This window comes from Agaricus bisporus, assembly GCF_000300575.1.
Source record: "Agaricus bisporus var. bisporus H97 unplaced genomic scaffold AGABI2scaffold_1, whole genome shotgun sequence".
Lineage (NCBI taxonomy): Eukaryota > Fungi > Basidiomycota > Agaricomycetes > Agaricales > Agaricaceae > Agaricus > Agaricus bisporus.
In genome coordinates, this window is record NW_006267344.1 from 2,636,612 (window position 1) to 2,651,715 (window position 15,104).

Genomic DNA, 15,104 nt, shown 5'->3' on the forward strand with positions numbered 1-15,104 from the left:
CTCCGCCCAGGCCAATCTTTTCCCTGCAGATACTCCGTCGTCTCTTGGCCGCCGTCGCAGTCCACCAGTGATCCCGTTGAGGCCCGAGAAGAAGGCATTCCTGGCGGGTAGAAAAGTAAATCATTGCCACAAGCTATTCTTGGCTCCGAGCATTTTCCTGAAACGAAAATAGTACAGGGAACAGGCCGGTGCTAAATGTTCTTGGCAGGAAGGCTTGGTACGAGGGCCAAAAATAGTTTGCCAGTGAGGCTTAAGAGCAACTCTGCGCTGCCCCTTCAAGCTTCTTGGCCCCATTGCCTCTTCTTCGGGATCATGAATTCTGCCCATCCCGTCCCGGAACCCTCGTCCTACACCCGCAATCTTTCAGACAGCGACATAAAACGCATGGTTGCTTCTTCGTTCCAAATCCTCGACAAGGTCAGTCTTTACGTACTCAATACCTCCTCGTTTCTCAACTCCTAGTGTTCAGCCCACTCCACCCACCCTCCGAGAAATTCTTGCCGCTTACAGAGCAAACGGAGATGGTGACAGAGACATGCTTCTCGCCATGCTGAATGCAAAAGCCGCAGAAGATCAGGTTTGTACCATTCATCATTTTATACCCGACCCATCTCTGACTTTTCACTAGCGAATAGCTGCTATGGCAAATCTACACCGCACCGTACTCGACGTGTATCAAAACTCTTTTGAGCCTTTACCAACTCCTCGATCCAATGGCGATTATCATTATCCTACACCTTCCTTTACCCAATCGCCACCTCTTTGTGAACAAAGACAAAGTCGACGAAGTCAGTATTCTCAAGTTTCCTCGAGAAGTCGATCTCCGCGAGTTCGCTCGCATTTGCTTCCTCACCGAGACGCACACTTTTACCATGAGCCACCTCGTAAACGTCATCGTGGCTCACATTCGCCCCCTCCTACTCATGCTGGTGCCTACGATTCCCATCCTGGTTCGCAGCATGAGCAATTCCCTCCTTCCCCGTACTCATCATCAGACAGAAGCGACTCCGCTGAGTACTCTCCGCGGTCGCGCCAATCAATGGCAATAGGTTCCCTGCTTTCATCTGGACCTAGTAAAGAAATGAACGGCGACGACCGCGAGTAATGGCCCATATGACTATGTGGCGTAGCAATCGAATGGACACCATGCCAGTTGATATGTTGATATCATGACTCGATATGCGCATGTATTTATTTTTGCCTTGGCTTCACTGTACCATACTTTTTTTTTGATACCACATCAAATTATTTCTTCGGCATGCCGACTTCAGTATTCATAGCTTTTACCAAGTTCAACTTTGTATGTAATGGTGTCTGTAATGGCCTGCGTGCTGAGTTTCATCAGACTTTCTGGCACTGGGGTATATGACTTATATAGCCGCAGGGTCTGAATGTGGCGAGACCGGTGATCGTAAAATTATGACAAGCTAATGATAAATTACTTGTCACACGAGCCGCCTATCAGAATCTATTTATGGATCATCACGATGTTTTCCCGACCAGTTGTTTTGTACATGGGATGCAGATTCTTAAACATACCGTGATGGCTTTGGAATTGCATATAATCACGAGTTTTCCGACCAGCTAACGACCAGTTGTATGGTCGAGGGATGAAGCTTCACCGGCTTTATCTATTCAGGGACATCACTTGTTTTACGAAAATCGATCTGGTGATTTCGAAAATCAAACACGTGATCAACGCGAGCTGACCCTCGATGTGTGTTTGAGCGTATTTGGAAGTTCCGGTTTCTCTCCTTCTCTGATGTCTGAAGACGAATTCGATAATCTTCCAGATCTATTTTCCGGTGTCACTGATGCTGAGTGGTCAAGAATGCTGGATGCTCCGGGAGAATCTTCTTCAATCCGACACCCTCATGGCGTCAGTCCCTCGAGGTCAACCGTATCGACGGATTATGGAGATGAGCACTTCGTGAATCCGGAAGCTCTAGCCGAAATTGATCGTATAGAAACGTCCTTATCAAGTTTTGGCAGTACGGCATCTGCAAGGCGTGTTGGAGGTTGGTTTTCCACACCTCCACTCTCTATGGTATCTTAATGAACATAGAAGTGATTTCAACGGCAAGTGGGCACACCACACACCATCAAGACTCATTGAGTAAGTTGACAAATTTTGATACCTGTTTCGGTTTTTCACATGTGAAGTTAGGACGTAAATCCACCGCTCTTTACGCATGCATTAATAGTGAAGGTGGCAATTAGCTCCGACCAATGATTCGTCGCAATCGCGTTATCTTCCGAATGCAGATCACTGCCATGCACATACGCTGGTACGAACTTCTGTCGCATGTCTGACTGAAGCCCCGGAAAAACAAGGTAAGCCAGGCGGTTATATTTGGTTCCGCGGTAAGATGTTAACCAAGCCTTCGTCAGCAACCGGAAAAAGGTCACGACTTGAAGACGCCGAGAGTACAGTAGTCAAGAATGGAATAGTGCGAGCTTATGACAAGATTCAATATGCTCTTGATGGTTACGGAGAGGAATTATGTTGTCCTATGTGAGTAATCAGTGGCCACTTGCACACCGAAATGATAGTTCTGACAATGTGCGGCTAAGTTGTTGTGACTTGTTGTAAGTCAATCATTCGGTCTCCGTAGAGCCAGGTTTAATGGATGGATATGAAGCGTGGCCACTCACCTTGGGAATCCATGTGGCCACAGCTATTGTGGCGATTGTGCGTGGCAGTGGGTCAACAAAAATGTTTGTACCATCATTAGACACGTGCTGTGATTATGCTCACTCGCATCAGGACCGTACTGAGTGTCCCATTTGCCGGACTCAGCTAGTAGGAGAAGCACCGCTTATTCCAAATATAACTTTGGATAGCCTTATCGAAAAGCATATCGAGCTTCTCATTTCGGCAGGAGACATTGACTGGCTGCCTCAAGGTTCTAAATATAAAGACCGGGCTTCCCGAAAAGCGTAAGCCTTTCATGTGAAGTATTAGTTGAAAGTAAGCTCACGCGGGGACGTTCGTTTGTTCGCCTAGGAAATGGAAAGCCTCCGTTGACGCTAGGTCGAAGGCCCTGAAAACGAAGCGAAAACGAAAGGTGAATGTGTTTCCGTAATGATCGACGTGATCTTTCTGAATCATTTGTAGGAGGTTGTTTTTATTTCAAGTGATGATGAAGATCCATACATTGAGCATTCATCCCAGGAAACTGGACAGGTTGGAATGGTCAGAGCTCGTTCCAATCGTCGACGCCGAAATTCGAGGCAGATACGGAGATGAATTCGCTGCATGTTCGTCTTGGATATTTATATCGGGAGGGTATTGACAACGCCCTCACGTACGTCAACACCGTCTCGTGTTTATCAAACGGGTCCAATTGGTAACCGCAACGCCACAGTTTTGGAATTGGATCCTTGCCCTGCATTTGGAGCATGTCCACCTCTTATCGTGAGATCATCTATGCTTCTACTACTTGTCTAGGAAGCGTCTGACAGACACTCTGGATGTCCCTGCAATCAATCACCCATCTGACTTCCAAGAGCTAACAGATTTTACTAAAAAAAGTCACACGATGTCCAAAATGAATGTGAAGGCTTCTGTCGAATGAAACTGAGCTTCAGTAGAGGGGGCCACTCGGGGGCACAGTGGCTGATTTACGTGACGGTCAAATCATAGTTTGGGGCAGGATGTTATGTATGCGATCGACTATCAAGCTTCAAACATGAATCATGTATTTCGTTCTTGGAATCATATCCTTCAGTGGCTAACGAGCGGCGTTGCAGGTGTATCCGTCCAGATACCTGAGGATGTTTATTGCTGCAAATAGGCTTCGTTTTCTTTTTTTTTTGAAAAAGGGAAAAATCGCAATCGTAAAATACAATCAATAACACTTTTTCTTGGGCAACGAACAACTCTCGAAGTATGCATAACGCCGCATCAATGAAACAGTAACTTTGAGGATGACCATTCAGGAATCAGAAGTGCCATCGTCATTCCAGTCATCGCCTCGTGCTCGTTTATGCGAACGTTCTGAAAAACGGGAGGTAGCCTGGCTAACTATATCGTCAAGAGCTTCCGGTGATAATTCGTATTCGCTGCTCCTAACTACGACTGTGTAAGCAGCTATGCAAAGAAATGTCGTTAGGCAAGGTATCAAATGGGGAGGATAAAGACTAACCGTCCTCGATTTTTTCTAGGGACTGCGCGGTAACTTTCTGCTTTTTAGGTAGATTCGGGACGTAAGGTGCGTAGTTTTCAAACTCTGATGTTGTACGTGAAAGAGTGTCAACTAGAGCCAGTCGTTTTCACCCACCAGCCTTACATGCTCGAACGAAAGCGCAAACTTGGGTTGCTTTCATCCGGCCGCTTTGATGAGCGGACAGGCCTGATATAGCCAACCTCATAAGTTCACCTGTCAGATCTGAAAGGCCGAGCAGGTAATCCGTTATAGTTAACGGGAAGAACTGGAATTATCATCACCAAATTGGCCGTTAACGTTTCGTCTTTGGGTAAAACGTACGGGGATACCCTCAGGAGAGGATAGGGAAGATTGAACGGCCGCAAATGGAATCAGACTGCCATGTTCCAAATAATAGGCGAAACTGAGAGCTTCTATGTACTCTTGGAGACCTGGCGAGAGCTGATGGTGATATCGCCAGAAGCGATCACCAGCAAGTTCGGGAGTGAGACCAGCATAGATGTCCTGGACCTCACGCAACTTGGTATATCCACGCTTGGCTGCACGGATGTATGAGGTAGTGTCGTCCTCGAGTGCGATGCGATGAAGCAAAAAGATAATCTTTTTGGAAAGGTTTGTTACATCGCGGCTGGCCTAGGGCCATGTCATAAGCCGATTTAAGTCCGGATCAAATGGTAAGAATAAAGGACCTTAATCAGACGTTCTCGCCTGTCGTTGTAGTCGTCCATCTCGCCCCTGAAGGACTCGAAGACGGCGAGGAGGTCATCTCTGTTGTGTGGGGGCATGAAGAGATGGGAGAAGTCACGTGGCTGGTCGGCTAGCCGTCTGAGCGGCGGGGATCTTTGGTCGCAAACGACATGGCGTTTGCTCCCAAGCCCGGCTGCCCAATGTGCAGCATCATCACTTCTGCGTCCCACACCACCCCCAACTCCCCCCGCTCCCCTTCTTTTCCCCCAGGTTCTACCCAGCCAGAGGTTCTGTGGCGCGACGACAACTTTACGGCGTACAGAGAAAAAGCCAACCCCGTCTCGTCCAGCTGCCATCTTATCATTGCTTTCAAGTATATTTTTCTCCGTGCCATATCCTCTGTTTCACTTCTTTGACCGCTCACTTCTTAGTCTCCATGTACCATCAATATACACCTTAGTATGTCTTCTTGAAACTCCGCAGCACCAATCCTCTGAGCAACAGTCCAGTCCTCGACCGACCTACCTCTTCTTGTCAACGTCCGCAATCTCGCCAACCGTCTCCTCACCTCTTTCACCCCCTCTGCGACACCAAGTTCCCCATCAACATCTGAGCCTCCGCAGCAGGCTGATCCATTGTTCCGTATCGGCTTCATTACACCGCCTTTCAAGGACAACAAGATTCCCGTAACGGACCACCTTCATGCTCACGCATATATTATGCCAGCGGATCTTATGGGGTGGTGGCGAGGTATTGGCTATGGTCCGCTCGCCTGGTATGCTATAGATGACCTCATTGCAGAAATTAGGTTTGTTCTTTCTCCGCTGTCAGCCGCCCAAAATTAATCATCGCGGGTATTTTTCTAGAGAGTCTGTTTCCAACAACCGCGTCAAATCTGGATATATAAACCGTCCCAAGGCACCTATTGACCTTGTACCTTCTGCAGGTGCTCGGTCAGGAACCGCGGACGGCAGAGAAACGACGGAACCTGGATTAGTTCCACCAGTAGAGGCGTTGGAAGAAGGTCAACCTTCACCACTTATTCTTCCCCAACAGTCCTTATCACTTGCGAGGCAAAACCGGATACCCCAATTAAGCGTGTAACCATTCCAGCATGAACTTGACATTTTTCATACATGCATACTCCGAGTAGTCCCCCCGTGTTTCATAGTCATGTCCTTTTACTCCTTTCAACTTCCATATATGGCCGGACTTGTTAGCATGTTGCCATCGCGTTCGACCCTCATGTATACCCAATGATAATTTCGAACTAAAATGCAAGTTTTTACTTTCAATGCAGTTGTAGCTAGAAATCAAAGTCTATTCTTATTGCAACCACTACTTGACGGACAGATTATTTTCGTCGGATAGATCAACGATAAATTGGGAAATTAATTGAACGGCTCTCGAGGTGATGCCGTCCAATACTAAGCCCTTAAGCATCTATATGCGCGATGGTCAGCGAGCAAATTTTCGAACAGATGAATGTAACCGACAATACGACGAGCCGGATAGCAAAGTAGATAATGATGCGAGCTGGTCCTCATTGAAACGTTTACAATCTTCGTGCCAGGTATCTTGATGCGTTCTTTTGAAGTTACTGGCACAATTGCGCACTGTTGTCGAAATCGGGATCTATCAACTCATTAAGCCACCGTAGTGAAATGAACTGATGAATATTCATAGACTCACTGGATCATATGTGTGCTCCGCCAACACACCCGTAAGCAATTCGGGCAACCACTTCTCGACCGTATAAGGATAACTTTCCACCAGTGCGCAGATTCCTAATATGGCTGCGTGCCTCTGGCGTATCGCTTTATTATAGTTTGCATCATTTCGACTGGGGATGTGACTGTTCTTCAACAACCTCACGAATCGATCCTAAAATGCTATCGATGAGAACTTGCAAAGCAATCAAAGAATTTGAGCCTTACTTTGAGTGTCAGAATACTGCGCCGCGGCGATAAACGTAGAATCCCAGAGAGTGTGCTATAAATACGACGTGAGCCATGAAAATGTCCAATATATATTTAGGACGTCATTAGTGAGAAGTGGTCGAAGATTAATAGAATTGGTGAGTAAATGAGGCGAGCAAATAAATTTGGAAGCATGATATCGGTGGAGATGTGTGTGGAGTAAACAGGGAGGAAAGGGAGAGAGCGCATGGCAAGAAACTTAGAAACTTACACGGCTGCCATCTCCCGCACTTCCACCACTTCATCATCAAGACATCGGCAGAGGACCTGAAGAACGTAAGATCAGCATTAAAATTTTCACTGCACAACGCAATACGCTCTATGTCCCATGTCTTTAAGTGATACAGGCTGCGTTTCTTACTTACTTCAAGCATTTCAACGATTTTGATTTCCGGAATCAACGGAAGCTGTCGGAAATAGAACACTGCATAAAATCAGCAATCGTTCACCACTCAAAAGAAAAATATGGAAAATGAATAAGGTAAAAAGGGTAGTAAGGAAATGAACCCGGCGTATGGCTATTTTTTTCCCTTACTGTACCCACCAAAGGAAAGCAGGCCGTAGAAATCAGAAACGACGACTCACCTTGGACCAGCGGTAGAGCCTTAAGCCGAACCTTCCAAGACTTTTCTCCGACTCAGAACCAAGCTAACGGACGAACTCGAGACACTCACAGGCGAATTCTGAATCGTGTGGAAGATCGCATCCAATATAGGATTAACTAGTGGCACAGGAGGGGTTACGCCACACATCCGCACTAGGAGCCGACTTGCCCTTGTGGCAAGGTCATCATTGTCATTGACTACGAATCATCAGATTCGAAAGATCGGAAGCCTGAAAGAAAGGGAGCTCACGTTCTGTGAATCGGAAGATTTCGGACTGTGCGGCAGTTTAATCAATTGAAAGGTAGTCAAAAGCAATATTCGCACCATCAGAGGGAGTATATAATCGAAAGCCGAAATGGCATGAAGATCATGAAGGGACAGATAGAGCCATTTGCACACAGTTGTTCCAACTCTAAATTATGAAAGAAGAGAAGTCAATGATACGATCAGCGATTCCAACAAGCAAGGTATCATCATCTGACTCACCGATCATACGTAGATTGGAATGCTCGCACTCCGGGCAGACGTTCCTGACGCCAAGTCCTAAAATGATCAACTAGCTGAAGCACCCTTGTCCTATGATAGGTGCCTCTCATCCCCATTATGTCATAATCTGCAGGAACGATTTGACATTCCCTTACAAAAGCCTCCGTCTCTGGACATGATGGCTTGGGTTGCCACTGAATGACAGGTTCGGTAACGCCAATGGAAACACGTGGAGAAATCTGACCTTTATGTTCTCGGAAAAAACCAAAATGTCTCCTATATACGCGCGTACCTGAGGTACCCGTTAGTGTCAATACAAGTCAACAATAGTGGCACAAACATCGTCATGTTCGCTGGATATTTCAGCCCAAGAACGTTCTACCGCCTCGTCCGTCCATGGCAAAAATTTTCTCCCGAGTTCTTCGTAGAAAGATCTATAGAATGTGATAACTTTGACAGCATCAAATGCCATTTCCGCGTTATAATCCAGGGCTTTGAAGGACGCGACAATGTGGTCCACCAAGGGTTGAACTCTTCGCGGATCCCGATGGTACAGCATGTACTAAGCCGATATCTTATCAGGCCTGAAATCTGAGAGACAAGGCACACCATACCTCTACGAATGAAGACCAAATGGGTAAAGTATCGGTCTTAATGTTCTGCGAGAAAATATGTCTCATATGGGGTATGAACCAAGCCCATAGGGCGTTTTGTTTCTGAGTCGGCCAATGCTTGGAGCCTAGAGGACCCTTGCATGAGAGTTCCAACATCAACAAATATTAGGTCCTTACCTCCTAGGACCCCAGCGAGGAGTTCTGCTGCGGCACGTTGCTTGTTTTGGTCTTTGTCAGCGATAAACTTCTCTACTACGGGTTTGAAAGCAGAGAAAGGTTTATCTTCGAGAAGCTGGACTGTGAAAATTTAGCCACACTGATACCGCGAGCCATGAAGAGACCACAAACAAATTGATTTGACACACGACACGTTGTCCTGGATCATGACAGATTCCTGGTTCTCCTCGGAGTAGTAGACGGATATCTTCTCCCAGTATTTCTGGTCGGTGGTGATATCAAGTACCGTTGAGATGCTTTCGTCGCACAAAGAATCCCAGGGTTGAAAAGTGGATCGAATCGGATCTGGAACGCGGTACATATCCACATTCCTACTCCAAATCAGCCAACCTGGGGGATCCTTGTCATGGAATGTTCTACGAAATTTTGAGAGTGAGTCCATTTGTATGACTTCTTTGATTAGTTTGGTTCACTCACGGTTCAGCGCTCGGGATTGAGATGTCAACCGGAATTTTGTAGGCATTCAGGAAATCGGGCGTGGTTTGGCGAGAGGATTTCACCGTGACGGAACATTTCAATGGATTAGAAACATTCATAAGGGCAAGGTCCGCGGGTTTTTTACAATAGGTACGAAGTTTGATGGATCGGATGCTTTTCATCACGGCTCTCTGAGAATACTGTGATGGGGTTGAGTACATGAGCTTAGCTGCTGGCGTAATACATCGGGCTTACATATCGCTAGAAAGAGTAGTAAGTTCTAGACGAGCCCTATCTGGATCAAATGCATACTCACAATTGTGGGATGGTTGTCGTGCAACTTGGTCAGAAAATAGCGCATCTGATTTGCCTGCACAGGAATGTCTCTCCGGACAAGTGTGCGCAAGCAGCGAACGGCATAGATGGAGTACCGCCAATGCAGCTTTCCTGAGTTGGACAGATCCAGAACATGGGTTATCTATGGTGTCGTTAGACAATCAAAGAAAAGGCAACGACGGATCTGCCTACAATCTGTTGTGAAACTTCGTCAATCTTTTGGATTCTGCTGATCCTTTTTTCGCGACATCGGCACACAAGTTTTCGGTCATCCTCAGTTTCAACGATAATGGTTTTCAAGTACGCAAGGGCATGATCCACTCTCGGTTTGGCAACATTATAGATGACATGGCATGGTTCAGAAAAACTATTCAGGCCTGGAGAATGTAAATTATAAGCACCCGGGGGTCGAATCTGCTGACTTACAGTTTTCAAACACGACGGACACACAATTCTGTAGAGAAGGCTTTTCGTTGTGTTGGCAGCCAAACAGGTGCTTGACCGTCGTCAAGGACAGCCTAGGTTCTGTTGTAAAAGTTTGAACTCAGACGAGAGGCACGGGTTCGAGTGGACCAACCGGACAAAGCATATTTGCCAAATGCTGAGTAATTTATGGTCCACAGGGCACCTTTCATTCGATCATCATCTTCCCCTGGTTCAAGAGCCTTGAATAAAACGGGAAGAGCACGCCGTCGCACTCCATCATAGACCTAAATTTATGTTAGTCAATAGACAAGGACATCATATGATATTCATACGTTTGCAATGGATTCCAATACAGATTGACCAGATCTGTTCGAGATGAATTGTCGTAGTATAGATGAAGTGGTCCACGTACTGTCGGATAACGGGATAATGCCAGATTGACCATTCCACGAGATCGTCAATCAGACAATCTTCGAGTGGTCCCCGAGAACGCTCTATTGCATTCCACCTCAATCGAGCGGATGAATAAAATCTTCCAGTGATGAAAAGTTAATTCAAAAGTCGCATCAGTAACCGTTCACCAGCGACTTACCTCGCTCTTCGGACATATACCGCTCGAGGCCATGTCTTTTGTCCAATGTAGAGTCGTGCAATGTTCTTCTCTTGGGTGTAACTATCCCCGTTAACTTGAGAGCTGGCGAATAACTCAGATATCATCCGATCGAATCGTAGTCTCTCAACATACCTATCTCTGCTGTCGGCGTATTCAAGGAAGTATGTCCGCATAGATCTCACCTTGGGAAGGTTAGCTTTCTGATGATATGGATTGACTCCGTACGCCCACCAAAATCTGAACAGCATCAACAGTATTCTCCTCGCCCTGTTGACGTAGGGCAACGGACGCCTCATGCAAGAATCGACCGAACCTCTTTCTCAGAGTAGTTATGAAAATGAACTTGGGATCGGAGGGATCGGTGAGACAGAAACCAGATTTGATTGGATCTACGTTGGCTATCATTTCTGGAATCTCGTCTCTTGGGACCCAAGTCAGTCTAGCCTTGAGACGGTGTCATTTATCACTCACAGGATATCACTCGTAGATATTAAAGTCTCAAAATATTCTTTAGGAATACGTTCCTCACACAGGGTCGGTATTCCAGCAAATGCATTGCGGACGAATGTTAGATACCTGAGTAACTTTGAGTCAAGGGGAAACAGGAACAGGAGGAGAAATGAGGAAACATACCTGCAAAAGTCATTACGCCAGTTTGCATCCCGTGGTACATCTGTACCCACATGTTTATAAGCAAATTCCCATCCGTATTTTGAGTACAAACCAGATTTCATCAATGCTTCTAGAATATCCATAGTCGGCTCGACTAATTCCCTAAAGATCCGAAGTGCGAATTCGATCGCCGCTTTTGAGGGCACATGCCATGAGACCTAGGGATGTCGCGATATCAATTGTTATTCCTCGGTGATTGAAAGGTATAGATACTTCTACTTCGCCCTGAGCATAACGCTTGCCCCAGTAGCGATGGTGGTTCTTGCGAAATTCTGCAAATATCGAAACAATGAGTTTTACTGATGAACAAGCCATTGCATAGGTATCAAACTTGCCTTGGCTGTTCCATTCTGCAGGATTCACAAATTTGTTTTCGAGGGGATATGTGTGAGTGACGGTCAGCAGTAGGCTGGACAGCAGTTTTCCGGTCCAGGAATAACCGCGCTTGGAGAAGGTCTTATCCCTGAGAAAACGAAGCAAAGGAATGATATCTTCCTCGTATTTTAATATCTAAGGCGAACATCAGAAGTTGCAGGAACAGCGACAAAGATTACAACACACAGCGCGTCCATCGCTGATAGATTATTTGTTCAGAAAGGGAAATCTTGCACGAAAGAAGAGACGTACTTATAAACGGCACCCCGGAGGATCGCAAGATTCCAATGTAAAGTCGCATCGGATGGCAACGGTTGTGAAGCGGAAGTGGTTCTCAACGAACTAGCCCCATTGTCGAGCTCAGTCTTGATATTTGTGACACACATTGGGAAAAACTTGGCCAAAGTCTTCACAGGATTGGCATTTGCTACACATTCCACCAGCTGGTGGATGGCCCGGACAGCATTGGTTCGAACGTTCGTGCTGGCATAATCATAGACCATATTCAAAACCATGTCGAAGAGCGGCTCCGACAGATGTACACAAATTTGACTGCATGCGCCAGCAACTGCATCGACGACCTGAACTATAATTAGAAAACAATGAGATATAAGTCCATGCAAAACCAAGGGGAACGTACCTTCTGTCGCCCCTCCACTAGAACCGTTCGGCCCTTCTTCGGGTAGATTCTCTAATAGTTGGATCACACGACGTATGAAACTCGATATCCAGTCTGGGAAACTACCAGTTGAATCCTGTATGTTGTATATCTATCAACGCGACACGAAATGACAAGTGGTGCGAGAAAATTACCTTGAGCAAAGCATCTTCCTCATCTGGGGTCAACTTGGTAGTCAAGTCCGCGAACTCATCAATATCATCAAATGATAGTGAAGGTAACGCATAAGTAGGCTCGGGTGGGAGAGTCGGTTCGGTGTCACTCCGAGATACAGCGTCGTCGAAACCGGTCAAGTCTCCGATCGTTATATATTGAGAGATTTCAACCAGGAAAGAGGTCGTACAAAGCTAATTTCGCTCAATGAGTGTTTTACAAATCAAATTTGAAAAAGATCGAGATACCGTTTTCGAGGGATCATTCTAGTTGGTTAATACGTTAGCGGGACAACGAGAAAAAGTGAGGCTGACGCACGAGATCAATTCCAGGTATAAGCAACTCAAGAATTGGTACGAGATGCTTAGCACCTCCATAATAAACCTGGCGAGACACGATAGCTGGCGCTACCGCGCCTAAAGCTTTGATCACAGCAAGGGTCCGGTGGGTCTGGCAACAACATCAACTACTTTTGCTGTTTTGGAAATATACTGGCACGAACCTCGGTCAACGCCTCGAGGGAAGGAACAGCCCGTTGTAAGATAGGCTCCAGGATCAGATCCGGTTCCATGACGCACATGGACTTCAGGCACCCTTGAATATTGTTGACAACCGATGAGTCTGGCGAAAACATTGCTAAAAGTGCCACCGTTCTCATAGATTTCACCAGTTCGCGTTTCATTTGCTTCGTCAATCTTCGATTCTAGAGTACGATCAATAAGTCCCTCTTCAATAAGAAATAACTCAGATATTACCAAAGGTGTCTTACAGTCCGGCTTCTGCTCCTCAAACCAACCTGTAAAAATGTAAATTTTTTTTGATGTAAAGCAGAACACACAATACATACGCTTGTTGAATTCGGATGCGATGCACTTGATGAACGCACTTAGCTGTCACGATCAGATCTCAGTAACCTAAAGTTGGTCCGCTTAATGGCAAACTCACATCTTGCGTCCACGTGCCAGAATTAGAGGGATGGAAAAAGCTCTCGGTGGAAGCAATCAAACGGGCAAGAGAATCTAATGCCTTCGAACCGGCAAGATACGTTTTTTGAGGGACATACGCCCTCTTATTCAAAGACGATCCAAGGTAGTCCCCAATCGATGAAGCGGGGTTTTGTGGCTGAGGCGTGTTCATCCCGGATGGGAGTGGTGAAAACATGGGGGTGGGTGCATTCGAGGCCGGAACTGGAATTCCATCAGGCGCCATGGAGTATACAATGATCTTTGCCAACGAAACTAGAACAATATATCAGTCCGAAAAAAAAGAAGGGAAGGTTTCGTAGAAGCGCACCAATACGCCACTGCGGTTTCGGGAGCCTGCCAATTTCGAAGCCAGCGACATTGTCCGCCGTCGGACCGGTAGTTAGCGAACCTCCATCGGCAAGGGAAATCTCTATTCGGTTTGTTAGCGGGTTCACAATATATAAAATTTGCCACTTATGCTCACCCATGGATGCCAGACATTTACACATAAATAGATTCCACTCATGATCGGTAAAAATACCGACACTCTTATACAGACCAGGCCAATACGAATCATCAACCTGGCCAGTATCTTTTGACCAATTGGGTCTCGTCTCTCCATCTGAGATGGCATCATCAGGGATTTGTGCGATCTTATGAGGGTCGCTGATTTCGGGGACAACGTGCATCTCTGCTACTTTTGAGAGAAGGTGTAACATCCGCTCATCATACTTGTATGAGTTAATGGACTCCCAAAGGCGGAGTAACATTGGAAGATAAGTTTGAGGATGAGAAAGAGGTAGGAAGGTCATGAGATAGTAATGAGAAGACAGAACACTCTGTTCGAAGAAAGATTAGAGAATACCGGGATGCATGAAATGAATCTGGACTTACGTCTAACTTGGTTCCATCGATCAAAGGCACGAAGGTTGAAAGCATGTCATTGATAGCGGCAGGATGAAAAAATCTACGAGCATTGTCGGCCATGTAACCCATACACCACGAAAGTTGACTGGCAATATGATGAGGGTTTAGCCGATAACAGCACATGTTATTCGACTTACGTGTATTCGAATTGTCGTCGAGTCAGGAAGAGATCTTGGCTGAGGATATCATAGATTGGTTTCCACGGGAGTCTCATGTCTTCCACAGTCAAGGTCTTCTTGTTCCGCGTCAGGAGTCGGAACCCATCGGCGCAGCTGGCTACCGCTGACATGGGCATACCAGGCGTGATGCTAAGCTCAAAATATAGTTTTGCGAGCGCAATTCGCTTCTCCTTGGGAATCGGATACTTGAGCGAAACCCAACTGTAAATAAGCCATCAGCATCATCCACTGCGGAAAAAACAAAGATACGAACAAGGCCAACATAGTATCCCATTGTAAAAATCCAATGTCATAATCCTGCGCCTCTACTGCTTGATAGATTCGCCGCATAATCAAGTCCAACATTTGTTGCATCTGCGAATTTGGTTCAACGGAATAAGGAAGCAGACGCGCCAGGTTCTTCAATTTCTCCATTTCTCGACTTCCATTTGTATCTACTATGTCTTGAGGAAGGGATGGTTGAGGCAGTAGGCCATTGATATGGAGTTGGCCAATATCTGGCAACGCCATAGTGGTTGGAAAGCTTGACGGGGAAGTGAGCAGAAGGGGGAAGTGGGCGTCAATATAAGAGCAGACCGGAGTGAT

General features: G+C 46.2%; 5 protein-coding genes across 5 annotated transcripts; 3 read left to right on the plus strand and 2 right to left on the minus strand.

Annotated features, from left to right (window-relative positions):
• The first annotated feature begins 286 nt into the window (after positions 1-286).
• On the plus strand, positions 287-1,448 carry AGABI2DRAFT_176200 (hypothetical protein). Its single transcript, XM_006454689.1, has 3 exons — positions 287-417; positions 470-577; positions 629-1,448. The coding sequence occupies exons 1-3, from the start codon at positions 313-315 to the stop codon at positions 1,103-1,105; spliced, it is 690 nt and encodes a 229-aa protein (XP_006454752.1). The 5' UTR covers positions 287-312; the 3' UTR covers positions 1,106-1,448.
• Positions 1,449-1,762: 314 nt separating this feature from the next.
• On the plus strand, positions 1,763-3,250 carry AGABI2DRAFT_114493 (hypothetical protein; the record flags this gene model as incomplete). Its single annotated transcript, XM_006454690.1, has 9 exons — positions 1,763-2,018; positions 2,066-2,116; positions 2,168-2,209; positions 2,266-2,334; positions 2,392-2,515; positions 2,679-2,718; positions 2,768-2,940; positions 3,008-3,068; positions 3,119-3,250. The coding sequence occupies 9 exons, from the start codon at positions 1,763-1,765 to the stop codon at positions 3,248-3,250; spliced, it is 948 nt and encodes a 315-aa protein (XP_006454753.1).
• A 531-nt stretch (positions 3,251-3,781) lies between these two features.
• Positions 3,782-4,953, minus strand: AGABI2DRAFT_189993 (hypothetical protein). The gene is made up of 5 exons (XM_006454691.1): positions 4,859-4,953; positions 4,491-4,802; positions 4,284-4,434; positions 4,149-4,232; positions 3,782-4,093 (listed from the first exon to the last, which is right to left on the minus strand). The coding sequence occupies exons 1-5, from the start codon at positions 4,895-4,897 to the stop codon at positions 3,939-3,941; spliced, it is 741 nt and encodes a 246-aa protein (XP_006454754.1). The 5' UTR covers positions 4,898-4,953; the 3' UTR covers positions 3,782-3,938.
• Positions 4,954-5,028: 75 nt separating this feature from the next.
• Positions 5,029-6,195, plus strand: AGABI2DRAFT_189994 (hypothetical protein). Its single transcript, XM_006454692.1, has 4 exons — positions 5,029-5,229; positions 5,288-5,315; positions 5,366-5,664; positions 5,723-6,195. Exons 1-4 carry the CDS (start codon positions 5,057-5,059, stop codon positions 5,958-5,960), a joined length of 738 nt encoding a protein of 245 aa, XP_006454755.1. The 5' UTR covers positions 5,029-5,056; the 3' UTR covers positions 5,961-6,195.
• A 158-nt stretch (positions 6,196-6,353) lies between these two features.
• Positions 6,354-15,029, minus strand: AGABI2DRAFT_215246 (hypothetical protein; the record flags this gene model as incomplete). The annotated part of the gene is made up of 42 exons (XM_006454693.1): positions 6,354-6,491; positions 6,549-6,740; positions 6,794-6,848; positions 7,047-7,102; positions 7,201-7,259; positions 7,421-7,460; positions 7,510-7,637; positions 7,690-7,714; positions 7,765-7,852; positions 7,927-8,120; positions 8,171-8,218; positions 8,267-8,488; positions 8,541-8,665; positions 8,718-8,837; positions 8,889-9,133; positions 9,195-9,418; positions 9,511-9,672; positions 9,723-9,907; positions 9,957-10,055; positions 10,108-10,240; positions 10,289-10,322; positions 10,369-10,488; positions 10,549-10,650; positions 10,702-10,751; positions 10,801-10,990; positions 11,041-11,399; positions 11,461-11,751; positions 11,803-11,815; positions 11,869-12,202; positions 12,257-12,371; positions 12,430-12,642; positions 12,697-12,714; positions 12,767-12,898; positions 12,951-13,151; positions 13,204-13,244; positions 13,296-13,338; positions 13,394-13,686; positions 13,742-13,843; positions 13,898-14,252; positions 14,308-14,425; positions 14,478-14,720; positions 14,773-15,029. Coding segments are annotated over 42 exons (6,162 nt in total), but the record flags the coding sequence as incomplete, so codon positions are not given.
• Between the last annotated feature and the right edge of the window lie 75 nt (positions 15,030-15,104).

Coding starts and splice junctions, on each gene's coding strand:
- AGABI2DRAFT_176200 (XM_006454689.1), top strand. CDS start 313: ATGAATTCTGCCCATCCCGTCCCGGAACCCTCGTCCTACACCCGCAAT. Junction 418..469: donor CGTTCCAAATCCTCGACAAG/GTCAGTCTTTAC, acceptor CCTAGTGTTCAG/CCCACTCCACCCACCCTCCG. Junction 578..628: donor CAAAAGCCGCAGAAGATCAG/GTTTGTACCATT, acceptor ACTTTTCACTAG/CGAATAGCTGCTATGGCAAA.
- AGABI2DRAFT_189993 (XM_006454691.1), bottom strand. CDS start 4,897: ATGGACGACTACAACGACAGGCGAGAACGTCTGATTAAG. Junction 4,803..4,858: donor GGCGAGAACGTCTGATTAAG/GTCCTTTATTCT, acceptor ACATGGCCCTAG/GCCAGCCGCGATGTAACAAA. Junction 4,094..4,148: donor CCTAGAAAAAATCGAGGACG/GTTAGTCTTTAT, acceptor TTCTTTGCATAG/CTGCTTACACAGTCGTAGTT.
- AGABI2DRAFT_189994 (XM_006454692.1), top strand. CDS start 5,057: ATGTGCAGCATCATCACTTCTGCGTCCCACACCACCCCCAACTCCCCC. Junction 5,316..5,365: donor TACCATCAATATACACCTTA/GTATGTCTTCTT, acceptor GCAACAGTCCAG/TCCTCGACCGACCTACCTCT. Junction 5,665..5,722: donor GACCTCATTGCAGAAATTAG/GTTTGTTCTTTC, acceptor GTATTTTTCTAG/AGAGTCTGTTTCCAACAACC.